The 23,786-nt window shown below is 34.5% G+C and overlaps 1 protein-coding gene across 1 annotated transcript; it reads left to right on the top strand.

Annotated features, from left to right (window-relative positions):
• Positions 1 to 17,442: 17,442 nt before the first annotated feature.
• LOC127117644 (mitochondrial import inner membrane translocase subunit TIM22-3) lies at positions 17,443 to 20,875 on the top strand. Its single transcript, XM_051047721.1, has 5 exons — positions 17,443 to 17,727; positions 19,087 to 19,151; positions 19,706 to 19,778; positions 19,859 to 19,912; positions 20,333 to 20,875. The coding sequence occupies exons 1-5, from the start codon at positions 17,559 to 17,561 to the stop codon at positions 20,578 to 20,580; spliced, it is 609 nt and encodes a 202-aa protein (XP_050903678.1). The 5' UTR covers positions 17,443 to 17,558; the 3' UTR covers positions 20,581 to 20,875.
• Positions 20,876 to 23,786: the final 2,911 nt, after the last annotated feature.

Raw genomic sequence — 23,786 nt, 5'->3', positions numbered from 1 at the left:
AGGACTGAACCATTGTTTTGATTTATGGCTTTACATGTTTTTTGATTAAAGATCACGTCATACGTTATCACTTAATTGACTTATGGATAACAAGTTATGCATTAATCCTTCTACGTAAAAAACATCAGATATAGAGGGAAGAGTGCCATTACCAATAGTTCTGGAGCCTCTGATCCTTCCTTTCTGATCTCCTCCGAAGCCTACGAATCCAGCGTCTTTAAGTTCCAGGCTTTGGAACATAGACTTTCTTCCCGTCATGTGTCGCGAGCATCCAGAGTCCAGGTACCATGATTGGTGTCTGAACTTTGTTGCATAGGATATCTGCAACATAAACAATCTTATCTTTTGGTACCCAGAATCTCTTGGGTCCTCTTTGATTAGTTTTCCCAGAGTTTCTTATAACTTTGGGTTTTCTAGCATTTTCAAATTTTTGTTCTTGTGTGTGCGTATAGTGATATGAAAACGGAGATTTAAGTTGGTCACCAGTAGAAGTTTTATCTTCCTTAGAATCATACCCAATTCCCTTTTTATTGTTCTGACTGACTCCATAAATCATTGATGCCATGACACTCCTTCCTATCCCATTTTTCAGAAATTCTTGAAAGGCTTCTTCGTATTTATAAATTATTGTATTTGAAGTCTGTGGAGTTTGAGATAACACTTCTTCCAGTTCTAAACGTTTTTTATTCGCTGCATCTCTTTGTAATGTTAAGGATCTGATTTCATCCTCTCGTTTTAGAATTGTCATCTCAAGTTTGCCACATTCTTCAAATTTTGCTTCAAGACAGCCTTTTATATTTTTAAACTTTTGTTTTAATTTCTGATATGAGCTAAGAGTTTCTGACAAGCATGACTCTAGATCAGATCGAGAGAGTTCAGAAAATACCTCTTCAGATTCTTCATCTGAGCTGCTTCCGAATGTGGTAGCCATAAATGCCACATTGGCCTGTTCATCAGAGTCAGATTCTGATGAACCAGATTCACTATCATCCCAGGTAGCCATTAGTCCTTTCTTTGTCCTGAAGGTATTTTTCTTGAAACTTTCTTTTCTGGTATTATCTTTCTTTAGCTTGGGGCATTCATTCCTGTAGTGACCTGTTTCTTTACATTCATAACAAGTAATGTCTTTGTTAGTTTTACCTTTTGAGGTTGATTCTGATCGATCCCTTCTGGGTCTTGGTCTTCTAAAGTTGTTGTTCCTCTTTTTCCAGAGTTGTTTAACTCTTCTGGTCAGGAGGGACAATTCTTCTTCATCATCAGAATCTTCTGGTTCAGAGTCATCAGCATCTTCAGTTTCTGCCTGGAAAGCTTTGGTTCTGTCAAATTTGCGTCTTTCAGATCTGGAGTTTAATGCTACAGACTTGTTCTTCTTCTGAGGTTCATCTTCCTCTAGTTCTATCTCATGGCTTCTAAGAGAACTGACAAGCTCTTCAAGACTGATATTGTTCAGATCCTTAGACAGCTTCAGAGCAGTGACCATGGGTCTCCACTTCTTTGGCAAGCTTCTGACTATCTTTTTGACGTGGTCTGCAGTTGTGTACCCTTTGTCTAGAACTTTGAGACCTGCTACAAGAGTTTGGAATCTAGAGAACATTACCTCTATGGCTTCGTCATCCTCCATTTTGAAAGCTTCATATTTCTGGATAAGCGCCAGAGCCTTTGTTTCTTTGACTTGAGAGTTTCCTTCATGAGTCATCCTCAGAGAGTCAAGTATGTCTTTGGCTGTTTCTCGGTTGGTGATCTTTTCATACTCGTTGTAAGATATAGCATTGAGGAGTATGGTTCTGGCCTTGTGATGATTTTTGAAAACTCGCTTCTGATCATCTGACATCTTACTTCTGAGAACTTCAGCTCCATCCTCTGTGACAAGAGGTTTGTATCCATCTGTGACAATGTCCCAGAGATCAGCATCATAGCCTAGAAAGAAACTTTCAATTCTATCTTTCCAGTAATCGAAATTCTCTCCATCAAAGACAGGAGGCTTAGCATTGTAACTATCTTTTTCATTTGTGTGGGCCATAGTTTTTCTCGTTCTGGATCTCTCTACACTGGTAAGTGTTTGATTAGAAAATCAATAATAGAGCCGGAGCTCTGATACCAATTGAAGGTGAGAAAAACAAGAAAGGGGGGTTTGAATTGTTTTTGGAAAATAAGCGCTTTTTCAAAATAAAAACCACACAAGGAATTTATACTGGTTCGCTTATAACACAAAGCTACTCCAGTCCACCCGGCCAAGGTGATTTTGCCTTCAACAAGGACTTAATCCACTAATCTTGAAAGATTGTTTACAACCAACGTCTAAGAGAAAGATCTCTTAGTCCTCTCAAGTATACAGACTGCGCAGAGTCACTTGAGGAAATAAAACAATAGATGAAAGACAATGTAATCTAGAGTGCTTCTAAGATAAGCAAATATTACAACAGTAAGAACAAAAGTGTTTCACGTTCTAAGCAAAAGCTTTGTGAAATATTGAGAGCGATAAATAATGTTTTTTTTTGTATGCTTGCTTCTTGACCTCTCAATGTTGATTGCTGTCCTTTATATAGGAGAGAAAGAGCCGTTGAAAAATCATAGCAGATAATTTTTCTTGAATAAGAATTAGTGCCATAACTTATGTTGTTTGTTGCCAAAACAACTTTATCTCCTCGAAAAACTTCTTTCCAAATATGGTTCCTTTCCATTTGAATTTGAAGTTAACGTTACTCTTTCTGTATTAGGAAATCCATTTCCAAATTGAATTTGAAGTTAACGTTACTCTTTCTGTATTAGGAGATCCATTACCATAGTCGCGTGACTCTAGGAATCTTGGAATCTTCCTGTGTTGATTCGGAGCTTCTGATGATGTCTTCAGATGACGCTGAGAGCTTCTTGGAATGATATACCGTTGTTCAGAGTCAGAACTTCTAGAGTGCACTTCTTCTTCAGATGCTTCTGATCTTTTGCTGTTTTGCTTAGAGTTAGAGCTTCTTGAGCGTGTTTCTACTTCAGATGCTTCTGATCTTTTGCTGTTTTGTATCTGATATGATTCTGTATCTGATGACGTCGTTAGATCTCTTCCTTCTTTCCTTAGAACCCTACACACTTAGAAACTTTTCGTTAGGGTGCCTATTTTTGGTTTCATCCTTTGTTATCATCAAAATCATGGAATCTGTTGTAGAACAATTTTTGTTCTTACAGTTCACCTCTTGAAATCATATAGAAGATGATTCAAGTGTGTCCTTTGGAATAAGGCAACAAAACAAACAAGCAAAATAAAAGCAAGGTGATACCGGATGCCATCAATGGACTTATACCAATCTCACAAACAAGAGCGGATATCGGATACCAATAAATGGATTTACACCAATCTCCTAAAACACACAATGATACCGGAAGCCAATAAATGGTCTTACTCCAATCTCACAAAAGCAAAACAAAACAAAAGAGTGGATGTCAGATGCCAATAATTGGTCTTACTCTAATCTCCCAAAAGAAAACAAAACATGGACGTCAGATGCCAATCTATCTGGGCTTATTCTGATCTCCAACAGATGATCATGGGAGTACAAATGCCAACAACATGGTCTTACAATTGCATCCTCACATACAACAAACAAACAGAAGCCTTAAGCAAAGAGGACATGAGTGACCAATGAAATGGTCTTACACTCTATCCCTTCCAAATCATAGGAACAATGGCCAATGAATGGACTTACAGTTGTCCTCAATGGGCAAACTCAAACAAGTCACAAAGAATGAAAGGATGATCATGCAATAATGAACAATCAATGATGATAAATGCACAAAGGTACGCAAGCAAACATGTACATATGAAGCAATCAATCAAACAAACATTTAGCACCCACTATAACCAAACAATTAGGCTCAATCAAAGGGTTAGACTTAAAAGTCAACTGGAATAGTGTAAATGGTGCTCTTAACCTTGACATTGAGAGCCAAGGTGAAGCAGATTAAAGGATATGAGGGGTGTGCCTCATCACTCTTATCCCTAGTCAGGGAGAGCATTGAATATCAGAAGGTGTGGGAGTTCAGAAAGTTGGAACTCTCTCCACAAGTTAATGACTCGATAGATCTTGGGCTTTTACCCACTATGCATCAACACATGTGGTGTGAGTAAGGTGAGTGACTCACAGAATAGTAGGAGATAGGCTACATATCTCTTTTGTCTACCAATTGCCTTATTAAAAGGACTTCACCTGCTTGGGGACAAAATTTAAACAATCACAAACATTGCCTCTTAAGGAGGACTTCAGACAGGTGCCTAGCTAGGTAACAAGCCAGGTCTTCCAGACTACATGGAGACAAGAGATTCTACCTCAATGCTAATGCTATCAAGCAAAGCAATAGCAAGTTCACAAAGGAACTAAAGCAACTATGGTACCTGAAATCAATCAAATATAATCAGTATACCAATCACAAAGTCAAAACAGACAAGATATGAACCAACAGTCAACACAATCAATCATATGTGCAACTCACAAACTCAAACCAAATGAGTTAGCACCCTACAAAACAAACCAAGTTAGCTCATCACAATTAAGTAAACCAAACTCAATCAACTTGAATTAATCTCCTTAAAGCATTTGCTTCTTTAACCTGAAAACAAACTCAAATGTGAGAAGTAAACCCTTAGGCCAAAGCCTAGGGTCAAAGGAGGAGAAAATATTTAAAACAGAACATGAAACTTGATCAAAATCAAGATTAATCAAATAAGAACAAATTCCAGCTGGTCCCATATCAAAAACATTCACCAATTGCATTTCATAAGCAAATCATGTCAAACTAGGCAAGTTGAGAACTCAATGATGTAAACAAAATGAACACAAGCATATCAATACCAAAATGGCTCAATAAATTCCAGGAAAAATCATGCTTAAACAGAACACATTGAATGAGCAACACACCAAATTTCATGGCATTTGGATAAAAGGAAGTCAGTCAATGAAAATCATGAAGTCAAAACATGTTCAAACAAGCTCATACAAGACCACAAATCATGCATCAAATTCATGCAATCATAAAACAGGAATCAAACATGAGAAATGAATGAGATCAAAGCCATGGCAACCTTCAAGATGTCTATAATACACATGCCAAATTTCAAGTTCATCCAATAAACCACAAGGATTTCACAAATCATATGATACCATGACTCCCAAAAATTTCACAATTGACCAAACAGAGGGAAAATTCTCAAACAAATAGAAAATGCATTCAACAATCCCAGGAAAAATCACAAGCAAACTAGACATCCCTAAGTATTAGCATGCAAAAATCCAGAGCAATTGGCATAGCATAAGCATGGAAAATAAAATCAGGAACATGAACAAGACATGGTGTGACATACATTGTCACACCTTCAAAGATCACATCACATCTCACAATCCAGTAATGCAAAATTAGCAAACCATATACCAAAATGACCAGGAGTGAGTCTAGATCATACATATAAAATTTCAAGCATTTTAGAGCAAGCATCAAGATTTCATGAATGAAATGGCAAAACATAGGCAAAAAGCATACATGAACAAAGACATTAGACCAAAATAAAAACCAGCCGTGCACAACTTTTGCTATCATACCTATAAAAAACTAGATGAAAAATGGAGATGAATGCAAAAATTCCCACTCAATTTGGATCAAGAATGAATTATTTATGATTTTTTGAAGATGCATGATGAAATGAAATAAAAATTTGGAAATTAAAATGAATTAATGAAGCGCATGGCAAAGTTGTAATTATGCTGAACATTTGAATATGGCGCCAAGCAAAACGCGGTCGTTTAGACTGAACCCTAGGCATGCACGCCCATGCAGTACGTATGAATCCGCAGGAAACGCAAAGGAATCCGCAGGTAACTCCGTGGCAAGGCGCTATGAAGACTGCGGCTAAATCCGCAGGAAAATGTCCAGTTTCAAGAACAGCATGAAGATCTTCATGATCTTCATGCACAAAATTTCCAGAAAATTGCAATGATTCTAGAAACACAAATTGATCGTATATTCATGGAGATCTAACATCACAAAACGCAAATCAACATGCATTTCATCAAATAACAACATCAACATCACGAATCGAGCAGATCTACCTATGAACATGAAACTTTAAATCCATGGAACTTTCTCAATATAGCATGGAATCACGTGGTTTTTAGCTCAGTATCCTCACAGCAAAAGGATCTACACGAATCACATAATCAAATCAAGAATAGAGAGGATTGATTTTCATACCTCTTGATGAACAGTTTGTAGTTCCACGTGTTCTTGGCTTTATGAAGATCCAATACTCTTTCAGCAAGCTTGTAGAAGGTACTTGAGGAGTTCTTGATGCTTAATTGAGCTTGAATCAACGATTTGCAACTTTCACCATTGATGAACACTGGCTTGGCACAACTTGAAATAGCACGAATTCCAGTGGATTGTTGCTCAAATGCTGCTTAGTGATGATGCTTGATGATGAATAGAGCAAGAACGAACCAAATGCTTGAAGAAATTTGAGAAAAAAGTTGGAAAAAGTTGAGAGAATTTTTGAGATGAAAAATTTTGGATCTGAAAATTGAATTGTGATTAGGGTTTTCAGTTAGAATTATGCTATATATACTCCTAATTAACAATGCCTAAACATGATTAGTGAAATGGTAAATGCAATTAGCTAAAATGGAGGTGTTTTTGGACAATTAGTAAAATCACTCTTATTGCATGTGCATGGCATGCTACAGTGCGAAATTCCACCTGAAATGCACTTCAAAATCAGTTTAGAGGCAAATGAAATTGATTTGAAGTGAAAAGGATGCATATTTTTCAAATTCAAATTTTCCCTCCAAGAATTCAAATTAAATCACTTGAAAAATGAAATATTTTTGTGATGATTTTTGATAAAATGTGATGATGGATTATGATAGTACATGTCAAATGGAGTTTGCTCAAAAAAGAATCACCCAAATTGGCCAAATGGTTCAAGAGTTATGCCTCCTTGAAATTCCAAAATTCTTGAAAATGATTTGATCATAACTTGCCAACCATAAATGAGAAATGAGTGTTCTTGGACTTTTTGGAAAGGTAAGAGCAAGATCTTCAACTTTCATGTTGGACAAAATTTGATTTGAAGCTTTCTTGGACATGTAATTTTGAGGAGAAAGACTTTCCATTTTTGGCAGTTGAAAATTACAGGTCCTTACTATTTTGGGAAACTTTTTGTCTGACCTCAAATCCTTCAATGATGATCTTTGAAATGTTATATGAGGCTTGTATGGACATGAATGAGACCTTTACAACCATCTCACACCTTCAAATCCTTGATTAAATGCACAGTTGACCACAGTTGACTTTGCTAGGGTTTTGGTTGACTGAGCCCTGCTTTGATGAATTTCAAGCCTCTTTCTCTTGAGATCTTGATTCCAAATGATGTCACAACTCATATGAACTCTTAATGAATGATCATGGTGCCCAAATTCTGCAAGAATGGCCACCATCCATTGCTCAATGAATGATTTGAATGTTTTGACCTAGTTTGCTTCATCTGCAAGTAACAAGGTTAGATGACAATATTTTTGTACTTTCGGTTAGTAAACAAATGAAAAGCAATGATATACAAATGCAATACATGCTTGGTGACCAAGAACCACTCTCAAAAGACAACCCACCCACTAGGAGGGAAGCAAAGGTGCACAATGATCCTTGAGGCAAATGAATGATATGATATGATATGATGCCATGAGGGATCTTAGGGCAAAAATTGGGGTCTTACAAGATTGATTTCAATGTTGAGCTTTTGGAAGCATAATTTTTCCTTGGTTCTAATGACAATATTGTTTGATTGATCTTTTAGGCCAATTTAGTATTTGAAGCAGAGGAAGGAAATCCTATTACTATTGTTGTGCACTAATAATACTAAAATATATACTCCATTTTGACTCGATTTACATACGTTTTAGTGTCATTGTACCATATTTTGCAGTGTTATGCTGGTAGTTTGTGTATGTTTAAGGTAATTTACAGATGTAAGTCAATGCACGATGAAATCAGACAAAAATGACGCAAACGGGAAAAATATGGAAAAAATACACTAGTGGCACCCTCTGTGGCGCCTGCCATGGTGCTAGTCGTGACTAGGCAGTCATGGGGTCCACCAGAGAGAGAAAATGAGAAAGAGACAGAGTCAAAGGCCATGGCGCCCGCCATGCACTGCCAGCTGGACACGATCTCCAAATTTCACTTATGGTGACCACCATAGTGCATGACGCCTGCCATGCACTTCATGTACTAAAAAATAACAACAGAAAAATGCCCAGTGTTCCCCCATTCCACCATATTTTCCTCCCATGATTTCCACACGTTTGGACTTTACTTTTTGCACCTGTAACACTATAATTAGGTAGTTCCATTATATTTTTTGGCATCCAAGTATCCCAGTTATATCATAGTATTGTGCAAGTTTATTTTTTTTAGTTAAGCAGAGATTCACCATTGTAAAGTAGTAGCTTTCTCACATTGAGGAACTAATACACGTTAGTGTTTTTAGGCTTTTATTGTATGCTTGGATCAAATAATTTTGTCGTCATTTGAAGTTTAATTCAATTTAATTCTAGCTTTACGTTTCAGGTTCATTTAAATTATAATTGCTTTACTTTTCAATATTTATTTTAAGTATTTTATAATTCTTGCCTTATCGTTTTATTTGAGATTGCTCAGTTTTAATATTTTATTTCCATTGATGTTGTTCTGATTTCTTGTTTTAATTCATCTGCAACCACTTGCTATAATTTATTTTAAATTATTTATCATGTCCCTGTTTGAGTTAAACGTTTATAACTTCATGGCTATTTTCGTAACCATGTCCGACTAAATTCATAGAGCCCGAATGTGAGGACCGTCGTTCCGACGGGACTCGATAAATTAGTTTGCCGTAAACTTTCAATGTTAATCTATTTTTTTGGTTTTGATTTTTAGTTTTAAAATCAAAAAGGTTTTGCGCGAAAGCGAAAACACCCAAGTACTGGTCAATAGCCCGACGGTGTGAGACTCATGTCCGAACGTAAAAATTGGATTTAATTTTCTAAAAACAGTGACACTGCGCTTTAGTGATTAATTAGGATTTATTGGTTTTCAAAAATTGTTTCAAAATTGTAAACTGAGTGAGCGACAACAAAGCATTTACGATTTCGAAACACAACACGGGTTTTACGAAAGTGAACAGCGTTTTTAAGTCGATATTTTCTTCCAAAAAATATTTTAAGAACTAAAATAAACGCCAAAGAATTTATTGAGTCACAGAGGTGCGACTGAAATTAAATTTGGTCTTGCTTTTATCATTATTCTTACTAGCCAACTTTTATTTTTCTTGTTTTAAATTTCCTTCTCAAAACAAACAAATTCGGTTAGCCTTAAATTTACATAGCAACAATAGATAGCGGGTAAGTTGATAAAAAAATATTTGTGAGTTTGATATCTTTTATAGTACTTTGATAAAGTTTGTGCACTTGCGGATAAGCTACCATATGGGAAGCAAATCAAGCTTTTGGCGCTGTTGTCGAGGATTTTATTTAATCAACATCGTAACTCAATTGTTGCACTGTATAGATTAAGGTATTTTATTTTAATTCTATCGGTTGTATGCCCAACACTCAATCTCACAAAGAGCAGCTAGAACAACTGATCCCTGAAATCGATCGTTACATTAATTTGAAACGTCAAATACGTGAACTTAGAGCCATATTTGAACCGATGGCTGAAGCTGATAACCGTCAACTCAAGGACTATGCAGTTTCGTCTCAAGACGAATTGTATTCAAGCATTGTGTCACACCCTAAATTTGACCTTGAATCACCTATTCAATGCATACATCATAGCTTTTGCATCTCTGCATATCATAACATGCATTCCATACCGCATAGTGCCTAGAATATCAGTCAAAATAAATTTTTGGATATATATGCAAACCAGTTGAATCAATTTTCAAATATGTGTCAAAACAGCGGGAGGAAAATTTCAAAAGTAAGCATGTAGAAATCAGTTTAATTAATCTACATTTCGCGTAGTTTAATCTGGTGTGCTCGATTTACTTTTTGGCTAAATTTGATCCGTCTGAGCGTTTTAATCGAGCATTTTTCATTTCAAAATTTGACAAAAACCTGTATGTTTTCGAGAAGTTTATTTTGTGCTGATCATTGTGGTGCATTCAGTTTATTCTTTTGAGCACTTTTGCAGCCGACTGCTACTCATTTTCAGTCATTTTATTAATTTTTTTGTCAAAATATTCGAATTAATTAAATAGATTTTTCTACGTGGTCGTTTCGATTTAATTATGATAATTTTGAGTAGTTTAATTTTAGTTTGTTTTAGTTTATTTCTGGTTCTATTTTACACTACTAATACTTATTAAGGGTACTTTTGGCATATCAGAAAGGTAGCAACCATAATCTTCATTCATATCTCTCTATCTATCTATCTATCTATCTATATATATATATATATATATATATATATATATATATATATATATATTGCTACTGAAAAAGGGATCGACTGGGACACAAAATACGGCCCCTCCTTATTGGATTTCATCTTCTTAAATTAAAAAAAAAAAGAACCACTCCAACTCATTTTCGGCCAACTCACTACGCCACCATCATCTTTATTACCACTGCAACTCTGATCGAACTCTCTAACCTCTATTTCCTCTATGATCTGAACTTTCAAAACCCTCTGAGCTCTAATCTTCACCATTCACTTCATCACATAAATCTGTTTAACACACACATCACGTCCTTGCTCAGCTGTTTACCAACGGAAGAGACATCTATACCACTTGTTTTCATCTCCCTCAACACCAACCAAATCATATCCTTAAACCGTCAACAACACTAAACTTCAACTTCTCTTCCTCTCCTCCCTTCAATGCCGACAATGATAAACTCTTAATAATAACACCATCTCCCTTTTCTGATTCACTCATACGTCGACGTTAGCTTCATGAAAGAATTGATTTCATAGTAGTTGCGTTTTGTTATTGTGTTTACATCGCATGTAACAATTATGTGATTAAGTTCAAAGGATTAGATGATAATGTTGTGATTTAAACTTGATTTCTTGCCTCTGAATAAAAAAAAGGTAATTATAGCACTAACATTTTGAGATTAAGTTATTGATTAACTTAACTCGCAAAGCAAGAGTCACCACCGCGCTTTTATTATTTCCAAAGAAAAAGGAAAAAAGTATGAACAAAACCCAAAGAAGTTTTAAAACAAAACTAATAAAAAGAGATAAGGGTCTGGGGGTTAATTATGCAAAGGGAAGGTATCAACATCCTAAACATCCATGGTACTCCATGGGAATCTCTTTGGAAATATGTACATTTTATTTTGAAAAAGGTGTTGTTTGCAAAGGATTAGAGAGATGAGGAGAGAAGTATATTTGTTTTTAATTTTTGTGTTTGCCAAGACTTTTGAAGTCTCATGCCCACGTACCAACAAAGTGCAATGGAGGATCAAAACCTCGTAGTTCATGGTAGAAATATCAAAGATGTTTGTTTTGATTCATAGTTGAGTCACTCATACTAGCGGAGAGTATAAGAGATGTAGGGAAGAAAACACCTTTAAAGAAATTAAATGTTTCTTCCTTGAGAATATTGTCATCATTGCACCAAACACCATTGGGAAGATGAAGGTCATTGACTTTATTTCTCTTCCTATTGACTAGCGTCTTGGGATGAAAAAAATTGGTGTTACGATCTCCCAATTTAATCTAACCATCTCTAGCCTTTTGATACAAATGAATCCCCTTTTGCACAAGGATCTCATCATACCCTTGTTGAAGCTCCTGTTAGAGATAAACTAGTCTTTCCAAATCTATTCTCTCCAAATAGCGTTGGATACCCCTGAGTCTCTTCTCAATGGTATGTTTCATGTCGTACCTTAAAAATATAATCCTTCACAAAGCATTTGCATGCTCGCGAAAAATGATTCAAATAGAGTCACCACTGAACTTTATTTATTCTAATGGAGGAATAGGAAAATATCGATAAAACCTTTAAAAGAATATGGTTGTCACAATCATATTCGGGTTTGGGAGTCGATTATGTAAGGGGAAGATATTAGCACCCCTGACATCCGTTGTACCTAACAAGAACCTTTTAGTTAGATTTGCGATTGAATGTTAGCTTATGTTAATTGTTTTCTTCAAACGAACAAACATGTAAACATAAAAGAAAAAGGGTCTCAAAAAGGTTTTTTAGGGTGCCTGAAAAGATTGCGGGTTTTGCTCCTACGTATCTCCGGGTGAGATGGAGAAGTCAAGACTACGTAGTTTTAGGTAGAAAATGTTTTGTTTATTGGTAGATTTTAGCGAAAGCTATTTTGACTAAATCGATAGAACAACATTGCTTGCTATCCAAAACAAGTGGAGAAGGGAACATTTACATCATGACATAATAGATTTACAAATCAACATTCGTGGGAAACGTTGCTAGCTTACACACATATTGAAGTGTATGAAGCTTTGTTTTAGATCGACTCGATACGAAATACCTTTTGTTTGAAAAAAGAGTTTAATGATCATCGCGTGGCATCGAGAAAAAAGTTTGATTGGTTGAATGTTTTATAAGTGAATAATGAATGCTTGAAGAGAATGATACATAAGCCTCGAGACCAATCATTCGGGGGGTCCATCGGAATGCTAGACTCCAACGGTCCTTTTTCATTCGAAGTATTTAAGAAATTGTTTGATGAACAACAAACATTCAATAAGAATAAGACATAAGACTTGAAATTGACCATTCAAGAGTTCCATCGGAATGCTAGACTCCAACGATCATTTTTAATCCAAGTTTATTAATTGTTTTAGGAGCGAAATAAAGAATGAATGGCTAACCCAAAATGTGTGCCTCGAGACCGATCATTCGAGGGTTCAATCGGATTGCTAAACTCTAACGGTCCTTTTCTTTCGTGTATGTTAAGAAAAATGTTTTAATATTATTTAATTTAAGAAAAGTCACTCGATGTTGATTGAGGTTTGATTTGCATAGATGAGAAAATAATTTGAAAATAGTTTGACATTATATGAGGTACTTATTAAAGAAAGGGCTAGATTTTGACCAAGTTGATTTTGAAAATGATTATAGAATGAGTTGATTTTATTTTATTTGTGAAAGTTGATGGATGTTTAAGCGATTTGTGTGATTTTGAAAAATGTACTTGATGTTGATCAAGCACATTTGATTTTAGTATTTTTGAAAGGTTAACTTTAAAGATCACTTTATCTTTTTGAATTAACAATCATGCATCAATTAAAAAAATAAAATAAACTAGAATAAAACAATAATAATAAAAGAAATAATAAAAGGGAGGGCCGCACTATCAATACAAAATAATAAATAAAGCAATAATAAGAAAACAATAAATAAAAATATATACAAAAGACAAAAAAATTAGGATGTAACTAGGAAAATGCTCTAGGCCCAAACGAAGAGGGGGCTCACAGAGGTGCACTGAACAATCAGGGGTGTGAGGAAAATATCATATTCCCCAACCCCACATTTGATTACTATTCTCGTAGCAAAAAAATGAAAGAAAAAAGTTCTAACGAAAACGTAAAAATACCATAGTTTTCTCAAATTTTCATGGAATTAAGAAAATAAATAATGAAAATTTATTTACTCGATCTCACGAATACAATGGTATATTTAGAAACAATAAATAAACAACAACAAAAAAATCTGAATATCAACAAAAATGCAGCCGTATATATTTGCTTGATTCAATCATCTTATTCACCCTCATGACAAACAGACCATTGATTCATGCTTGAGGTGATGTTGAAAAGCTATTGGATACACAATTTAATAAAACAACCATCAATTTTCATTTTACCCTTTTTTCTCATGGAGGTTCAAGAACAATTTAAATCCTTGATTTTGAATAAATGGGGTTTCCATGCAAAATAGTGGTGATTAATATACTAATTAAGTGCAACAAGAATAATAATGCAAAGAAAATTAAATAAACAAAAATTAAATCACATTTAATCATTTTTGCTCATGGAGATTTAAGAGTACTTTAAACTCTTGATTTTGAATCAATGGAGTCTCCATGCAAAATGACGATGATTAAGATATTAATTAAGTGTTGCAAGAATAATAATGCAAAGAAAATTAAATAAACAAAAATTAAATCACATTTAATCACTTTTGCCCAAGGAGGTTCAAGAACACTTTAAACTCTTGATTTTGAAAGAATGGAGTTTCCATTCAGAATGATTATTATTAAGGTACTAATTAAGTGCAACAAGAATAGTAATGCAAAGAAAATTAAATACACAAAATTAAAAGCCTACCTAAATAAAGAAGAATAAAAAGTGACTTGAAAATTGAAGAAAAATTTATGCAAAGTTTTGACTTAGTTTATGAGAATGATTTAATTTATAGGCTCTAAAGGAGTAGTTTATGAATTATGCAAAGAGTGTGAGTGTCTTCTAGAAACTTATTTAATTAAATAGTGAATAATTATGTAATATATGCATGGAATAATGATGTAATATATGCATGAAATAATGATGTAATAAATGAGAGATATTTTGGACATTCTATCAACATTGATTTGTTTTATGATGCATGAAACTCATTAATAAAATTCAAATGGATATTTTGATGATAAATCAAATGATCATGAATTTAATTTTCAAAATGCATCATGAAAAAAAAATTCAAGTTTAGTCAATTTCTTCAACATGTAAAATGTTGACTTTATGTTGATTTTTTTTACTATAAAGGGGGTGTTTAAAATCAAACCAACCCAATAGAAAATCGCAAACCAAACCAAACCAAATCGAAACCGCAAAAACGCATTTGGTTCAGATGCGTTTGAGCCATTTTTTAACAAAACCGCACAGTTTGGTTTGGTTCGCCGTTTGTATTTTGCAAACCGAACTAAACCAAATCAAACGGCATTATGTTACAACTCAAACTTCACTTATCCCACATCCAATTCAAAACTCAAACCTAGTATGCCTTAACCTTACAATTACAAACAATTCTCTCTTACTCACACTTAGGACTTCAATTTTAACCTTCTTAAATCTCTCCTAGTAGTATCGTATATTCTTCTCGTTTTCTTTGCCATGTATATTTCATCTTTTCTACTCTAATATGTCCTCTCTTATTTTCTTTCTTTTTCATCTTTTATATTACTGTTTTCTCTTTCAATTACATTTTTATCGCACATTTCTTCTCAATCTCGCATCTCTTATGTTTTTTTTCCTCTTCTCTAATCTCTCATCTCATATATATATATATATATATATATATATATATATATATATATATATATATATATATATATAATGTCTTTGATATTATTTTATGCTACTATTTTATATATGTTTTTTATTCCATTTTTTTCTAATCTAATTTTTTGTATATTGAATGAGAAATTTTTGTCTAAATATGATGAGTTTTGATGTTATTTAATAATGTATGAATGACTAAATACAAAGTTATGTTGTTCTCTATAGGTGTATGTATGGCTAAATAAAAATATTGTATAAAACCGAACCAACCGAACCAATCAAAACCACATTGGTTTGGTTTGGTTTCTAAAAGCCAACCAAACCAAACCAAACCACATGCTTTTTTCTCTTGCGGTTCGGATGATTTTTATCGTCAAAACTACCCAAACCGCACCGCGAACACCCATATATGCATGATTATGGTGACTTTATTTGATGATAAAAATGCATATGACTAAAAAATGCAAAACTTGACAAATGCACATGTATCAGATCAATTTAAAATGCCCAGACAAAAATGAGGTATGACACTTCCATTTATTGATATTGATAAAAGTTTCCTTATTAAAAAGGATAGAGCATGCTGCACATTTTGGAGAGAAGTTACAATGGCTTCTAGGGATTTTCCCTAAGCACTCTGGACTATAGTGGAGTATCTTGGGTGAGTGATCCAAGTTGTCTAAAACCTAAAATAACGCGGCTTGTAGTCTATAAGGGGAAGACCCCACTTAAGGAGAATGAGGTTGTGATCAAAATGAATTTTACACAACACCTCAACATATGCATTAGGGAAGGCCATGTGCCAAGCAACGTCAACCAGGGCCTTATCCAGCTTGCATAGACCATTTGAATACCAAAACAAGAATTATTTCATGTGAATTTTCCACCAATCATGTCTAATTCAACTAAATTATATATATCAATGACATTCAACAAAGCAACCGCCCTAAAATGATTAAAATTACCTCCTTTTTATTCACTCGGATGAATGATGTTGTTAAAGTCTCTAATCAACACACAAAGACCATCAACAATGTTCCTTTGGTTAATGAAGTGAAGTCAAAGATCAAGATGAGAAGTGTACATGGGACTAACATAAATTCCAGTTACATACCAAGAGGAAGTTTCCAATGATAGCTTGATAGTAATTTTATCCATAAAGACATCATGCACAATAATTAAAATGTTACTTTCATTATGCTTTAACACCCAAATGCCCATAGATTGACCACGTGAATCCACTTAGTGAACACTTGCATATCCCGCTCTATCCCTGAAGGATTTGGTCTCATGAAAATCAATGTGTGTTTCCATAACGATTAAAAACATTAGTGCCCTCAGATATTCCAGGAGAGCACAATGACTTATTTGAAACCTAACATACCTACTCTAGTTTATAGAGGTGACAAAGCAAGTCCCGGACACTTGACTATTTACGTAGCCGACTCTCATTCAATGGGAGTTTAACAAACAACTTCGTCTTCTTGAGTAGCGCCCTCATCCATAACGCATTGGTTATTCCATTTTCCTGACTTGATATCGGTTTAGAATTCAGAATATATATATAATTTTGTTGTATATTAGGATTCATTAGTACATAATTTACTTATATTAATAAAAAATAACTTTAGAAATATTATATGCTACATAAACTTATTTGTGATAAAAATAAAAGTTTAATGGTAGTGCACTGTCAGTATAAAAAAGTATTACACATGTATCCAATCAAAATATTTTAAAGTGTCAAATCATATAAATAATTTAAAATTTAATAGTTGATTTAGCGGAAGACATGATTGTCATTAATTGACAGTGTAAAAGTAATTTACACTAATTTACACTGTCAGTGCACCATCCTTTTTCTCCAAAAATAAACTCACATATATTTGTAAAGTTCAATCTTTTGAAACTTACTTCAAAATTTGTTTAAACAATAAAAATACTAAAATGTCTTATTATGTTTAATGTTGATAAAAAATATGTGTCTATTGACTAAATAAGTTTACCTGACATATTATGAGAGAGAAATAATAAAATACTAATAGAAAATTAACATTACTTTAACTTAGATTTGATTATTAAATTAATCACTTTTAAACTCACATTGATTAAGATAATAAAACATTAATAAAGCCCATTTGCGAGTAGTTACAGTGTTGGTTCACGAGGGAGCAAAACGACGTCGTTAGGAAACTTTGAAATTGAAAGAGATAACGCATAGATAACGACAATACATCAGAAACCAGAATTGAACCCAACAACAGTTAGAGCAAAGAGTTATGGCGACGGCGGATTCCGATGGTATTGCACCGCCTCACGAGGAGGATTCTTCCGACTCCGTTCCCGATTCTTCCAACGCCATCGTTCCCACCGCTACTTCCGTTTGTCTAATCAGTTCCGCCGGTGACTTCGCCCGCGGCGCTTTAATGGGTTCCGTTTTTGGATTCGGTCTTTCTCTTCTCTTCTTGTCTCTGCACTATTATATTAGTAGCTTTCAGTAATTACGTACTTAATTATGCTTCTTTTGATTTGAATTTTTAATTTGGCGTTTTAATCGAGGGTTTAGTGTTTATGTTTATAGCGTGAGTGCTCCTGAATCGTGTGTAATTCATTTTCAATTTCAATGGTTGAAATGCTGGTTTTGTTTTTATTGAAGTAGCGATGTTGCAATTGCAGAAGTGAAACTGCTTCTTCTTCGGTTTTGATTTTTTGATTGGTTCGTTTCATAACTGATATGTATTTTCGATGTTTCAGTAATCATTTTCAATTCTATAAATCATGATTGAATGAAGAAACGGTTTTGTGTTAAAATTAGTATGTTTGAATTTTTGAAATTAAAATTGGTTTTGACACCAGATTTTGAGTTCACTAGAAATGATAAGTTGTTTTACTAAGGCTTAGCTGCAATGCCTAAGTTGTTACCATGGTTTTTAGTTGTGGTTGTGGGTGTTGTGATTGTAGTTATTGCTGCGATGCACATTGCGTCCATTGCAGCGTGAATTTTGATTGAGAAATGAGAAGAGTTTGAAATACACGGTTAAAAAACACTTATGTTAAGATTTTTCAGAAATAAATTGAGTTTTATGGTTCTAAATTTTGTGTTTTGACAAAAATACTTGAGGAAACCTGGGCGAAGTTGTATGGTGTGGTTCATAATGTGGAAGGACGCATGATTTCAAATCACACTGCAATTGCAGTCCGATGCGGTTGCGGAGGGTACAATATCAGTAATATTGCGGACACAATTGCGGTTGTGTACTGCAATTTAAAACCATGATTGTTACCCTGGGTATTTTCTACGATTAATTTGGTTCAAGCCTTGGATCTCTCCTTTCTGTGTGAGTTTTTCAGGCGTGTTTTGTTTGTCATTCCGACTATGTACCAAAGAGAGATGATAAAGTCTTATTTGCATTGGGGTGTAAAACCATGTTGAGTTTTACGTCAAGCGTGCTTTTAGAATAAAAGAATATTCGGAATGAACTTCATTTCTGTTTAAAGTTTAAACCCTCTTTTGACAGAATCGATTTTATAATTAAAGCCAAATACACGTATATAGTTTGTTTTAGTAGTTGGTAAGATGGCTTATGTTTTGCTTATATAATTGAGAGCCAGGCAAAGGATTTTGTTACAAAGTTACTGGTGTTCGCTTAAATTTTATGAGTTGTAGCTTTTTTGATTGATTTCTATTACTTTCTGACTATTGTTATATTTAGTGTGTATCTTTGAGAAGTTTGACTTTGGATACCTAAATAAGTTGATGTTTTCTGATTTGCATACTTAAGGATGCTTGTGACGGGTGTGTTTCAGGTACTGGATTGTACAAAAAGAAAGGTTTTAAAGGATCCTTTGTAGAAGCAGGATCTCAAGCAAAGGTTTGAACCTCGGAACTTTTTTGTTGCTTGCTTATCAACTTGATTAATCTTTGTGTGGTAGAATCAATGTATCGTGATAGAACCCAAACAAATGAGGAAGCACCACATCAGCAATTAATTCACTCAGCAACTAGTGGGGCCAAGCCGTTATTGGTTTATTCTAGGAGAAAGGACAGATTGGGAAATAATGGCTAAGGTTGTTAGAGATGATGTGACGTGTATCTGGGAGAGAGCATCACAGCATTTCTTTTCCGAGTTATAAGGAGTCAGAGAGGGAATTGAGGAGGATCTTTGCATTTTGTCTGTTAGTGCATTGAGGATCGAGAGTACTGACTCTCTATTGAGGAGCCTAGCTCTTGGCAGATCTAGGGATTTGTAATTCCTTATTCTGTACCTTGTTCCTTTATACGTCCATATAATAAAGCTCTTTCTCTTAAATACTGTTATTATTATTACTATTCTATTGTGTACTGTGTTGGTACGTATCATATCGTATGTTTTTTATATATGCCTCAATTATGTTCTTCAATAATAGTTTTTCTTTGTTTTGTTAGACATTTGCAATTTTGGCTGGAGTTCATAGTTTGGTTGTTTGCATCTTGAAAAGACTTAGAGGAAAGGATGATGGTATGAAATATTTAACTATGAAAGCACTTTTGCTTTAATATTATTTTTCACTGATAATGTCTATACTTTCGCATCTGCAGTCATTAACGCTGGAGTAGCTGGATGCTGCACTGGACTTGCTCTAAGTTTTCCAGGTATTTTTTTAGCGTTTATAATATAAATGGATGAATTTCCCCCTTCATTTAAACTTGTTCCACTTTATTGGATTTAAAAGAAAAAAGGGTATAGGGGATAAGCTTTATCATCGACATATACATCTGTAAATTTCATTCTTAAATTCTTAATACATCTTTAAAAACATGATCATCACATCACATATTCGTTGAATAAATGTAATGTTGTCCCTTATTGGTGGGTGAGCCTCACAAGACTATTTTTGAGTTGTATTCCTATGTAGAATCCACCATCATCAGGCAAAAGGAAAAGGAAATAAAACTATTGTTTTCTAATCATCCATACTATTGAAGTTAATTCCATTGTTTACCTAAACACATTTGTGAATTTCATTTTTGTACTTGTTTTGTTATTACGACTTACCCTCTTGTATTTTTCAGGTCCACCACAAGCTCTTCTGCAGAGCTGCCTCACTTTTGGAGCATTTTCTTTTCTCATGGATGGGATAAACAAACCGCGGCCAGCACTTGCACTTCCCATGTCCTGGAAAACAAGGGTGCAATACAATGCACGACTTCCCACGGTACTCCCCCTTCAATTCCCTCTTCCAAATGAAATGAAAGAAGCTTTCTCCTCTTTCTCAGAGTCACTAAAAAAGCGCAGCAAGGTAGCTTATCCTACATCTTGATAAAACATCTCAGTATCAAGACCTCTTGCACCATGTAGATAAGATATGCACCCTTCTTCGCTTTTATTTAGGTTCTTTGCAGTTTTCTTTTATCAGTATTTCTTTTTGAAGAACTTGAGGTTGAGTAGACATTGGTGTCCAAGAAAATGTGTTGTCAACATGCTATTTTGTTCCAATTTAGCATCTTGGTTGTCCTCTATCATGGATTTTCTTGGCGAATAGTCGGAACTCGAGAGGAATATCTGTAATGAATGATTGAGCTTGATTAATTAATTCACTTACCATTAGAAATACACTTGTTTGAATTAGCAGCAATTTCAGTTGGAATTCCAAACCCTGAATAACTTAAGAACACATATTTAGTTTTATTACTATACGTTTATAATGATGACAGCCAAATCAAACTTAGTATGATAAATTCAACCTGTTAACTAAGTTGCAGTTGAAATTGTTTTAAATTCCAAGCATTCATCATAGTTGTTCTCAAATTCTTTTAATTTATATATAATCATTTATATGTTGAGGGATATTTAATATGTATGCATATCTTATTAAGAATTATACTTCCATTCCATTTTAAAAATAAAACTCAATCTACCACATTCTTCTATATTATCACTATTATTATCATTTGAAAAATAATTCATCTTTTTATAAGCATTTGATATTTTTTTTAGTTTACAAGTGAATTTGATTATTTATTCTATATTCTTTTTATAGACATAATTGATAAATCTCAGTTTGGTGTTAAATATTTTAATTAGTGTAATATTATTTTCATATGTTACAAGTTTAAAACCATTTTCTATGAATTTATACTAAATAGGAAAATTGATCAACACCGTTAGCTAGGATCTAGGATTGCCGTGAAAAAAATATTATTGAAATTCCATATTGACATATACAAAAATAAAGGGAATTTTTTATCCCATCATATAGGGAGAAGAACACTATGTAAAATCTAAAATGCTCCTCAAATTTTGAAGATGTATTTTTGGACGCATTTTGACTTAATTCAATGTTAATTGATTTGGAGATGCATCTCTGAAATAATTTAACACATACCCTATGTATCCTTCTTTGAAATGTCCATTTTATATGTTTATTGTTTCGGAGATGCATCTTCGTTTAGGGTTTACGAAGATGCATCTCCGTAATCTATTAAAGTAGTGCATGTTATGTTAGTTTTATGGTTATTCAGATGAAAATGACAATTTATAAATGTTAAGGATTCTGTTATGTGATGAACATTAAATCATACAATTGATATGCAAAAAATGACATGTAAATACAGATGGTCAAAAAATGACAATATAAATGATGTTAAAATACACAATAGTAGAAATAAATCAAAATAAAATATAATTGATAATAAATTCAAAGTATAAATACTATATATTACTGCGTATGTCAACTACAACTCCTCAACCTCCTCTACCCCCGTCTTCCGATGTTGTCTCTAGTATATAAGTGTCTTTCGTGTCTCCGTCATAATGACATCTAGGACATGCCTCATGTTAGGCCCATCGGAGAAAATCTTTATGTCAATGTCTGTCTACACAATCTCCACAATGCAACAACATCTAGGCAAGACATCATGAGCATGATCTAACTGTGACTGCACCATACATGGATGTGACACCCTGAAGAATCACTAGATGTACCCGTCAACATAGCTCTAGTCACTCTTAGCTATGGTACTATGTGCCTCCTCTAGTATTAGATGACTAAGATAATCATCAAATGTGGTATACATATCTCTACGTGTCATAGCATGAGGAGTATAAATGACATGGTGTTTTGCAATAGTTTGAGTGCAGCCGAACTGCCGCATGACGCGCTCAGGCAGATGAGGAAACGTGAGACGTGAACTGCAAACCAATCACTTCGAGTATAACACTATGTCGCCGACCGCAACTCGAGTGCCTCATCTTTGCTAATCCTCACATGATCTAGAAGTTTCCCCTTAATATAAAGATGCAACAAACACGACACATCGTTAAGTGTGATTAACAACTCACCTAGTGGTAGATGAAATGATGACATCTCAGCGTGTCATCTCTCCATGAACGCATTAAGTATTCCGTGGTTGATCGTAACATAACCAATCTTGCACAAGTCCTTCATCCCAGATAGGGACAAAGTAGCCTGAAACCACTCATCAGTAGGTTGAGGCAAGTCAGTAGTCTTCCGCACATGGTTAATGATTTTCAGCGGATCACAATCCTGCAGAAAAATAAATCTATGTCAAAAACTTGTAATATAATAATAAACATGATTTAAAAAGAATGAATCCGACTAATTTTACCTCTCCTTCTCAGATATGTCACACAGTATTGTCCGAGTACAGAGGCAACAATGACAACTCTAAAGGCCCCCTCCAAATGCTTGAGGTGACACTGGCTCATTATCCTCAACAGCCTGAGATGGACCTGAAGGAGAAGAGCGATCCAAAACGCAGCGGAATTTAAAATTTCTCCTTTAGTGATCCTTACGAATGAGCATGATCAGTGATAGAATCGTTACCTCTTGTGGTGATTGTAATCTTTGATGCAGATCTACGGAGCGATCACGAACGTTGAACGATGACAACGCCTCTACTCAGTCCACACGAACGGATTCCTTCAATCTCAGTGCTAGCTGCTACGAATGAAGCCTTTGAGAGAGAGAGAGAGAGAGAGAGAGAGAGAGAGAGAGAGAGAGAGAGAGAGAGAGAGAAACGAAATTGTAACTGCACAAATGCTTATACACAAGAGTTCTATTTATAGAACCACTTGTGTGGGTTGCAAGCTAAAAAGCCCACTCAAGTGTATGTGGTCCATATCTTATAATATGCCAAAATCACTTAAGCGCGTCGTACCTTACCATATTTCGTATTCTACTTAAGTACACCGTATCTTACGATGTTCTACAATTCACTTAAGTGCACCATACATTACGGTATTCCTTCAGTTACTCTATCTCTCATCAATCCGTCCTTTGTGTGTGACCCTGTAGGTTTTCGCGATGTTGGCAATTATATTAAATCACGCATTTAACATAATAAACAATGAGCAGTATCTAGCAACACATCACTGCTACCCAAGACACGAAAATGTCATGTGATCTGACAAATCCTTCTGTGATAATACTTATGTGCATAATTACCATTTTGCCCTTATGTCTATATTGAACACAAGGCATGGACCGTGTCATCCTTGTCCAGT

The sequence above is a fragment of the Lathyrus oleraceus genome, chromosome 2 (assembly GCF_024323335.1).
Source record: "Lathyrus oleraceus cultivar Zhongwan6 chromosome 2, CAAS_Psat_ZW6_1.0, whole genome shotgun sequence".
NCBI lineage: Eukaryota > Viridiplantae > Streptophyta > Magnoliopsida > Fabales > Fabaceae > Lathyrus > Lathyrus oleraceus.
The sequence above is the reverse complement of the archived record's forward strand: the minus strand, read 5'-3'. Positions and strand labels throughout refer to the sequence as shown.

Coding starts and splice junctions, on each gene's coding strand:
- LOC127117644 (XM_051047721.1), top strand. CDS start 17,559: ATGGCGACGGCGGATTCCGATGGTATTGCACCGCCTCACGAGGAGGAT. Junction 17,728..19,086: donor GGGTTCCGTTTTTGGATTCG/GTCTTTCTCTTC, acceptor GGTGTGTTTCAG/GTACTGGATTGTACAAAAAG. Junction 19,913..20,332: donor ACTTGCTCTAAGTTTTCCAG/GTATTTTTTTAG, acceptor TGTATTTTTCAG/GTCCACCACAAGCTCTTCTG.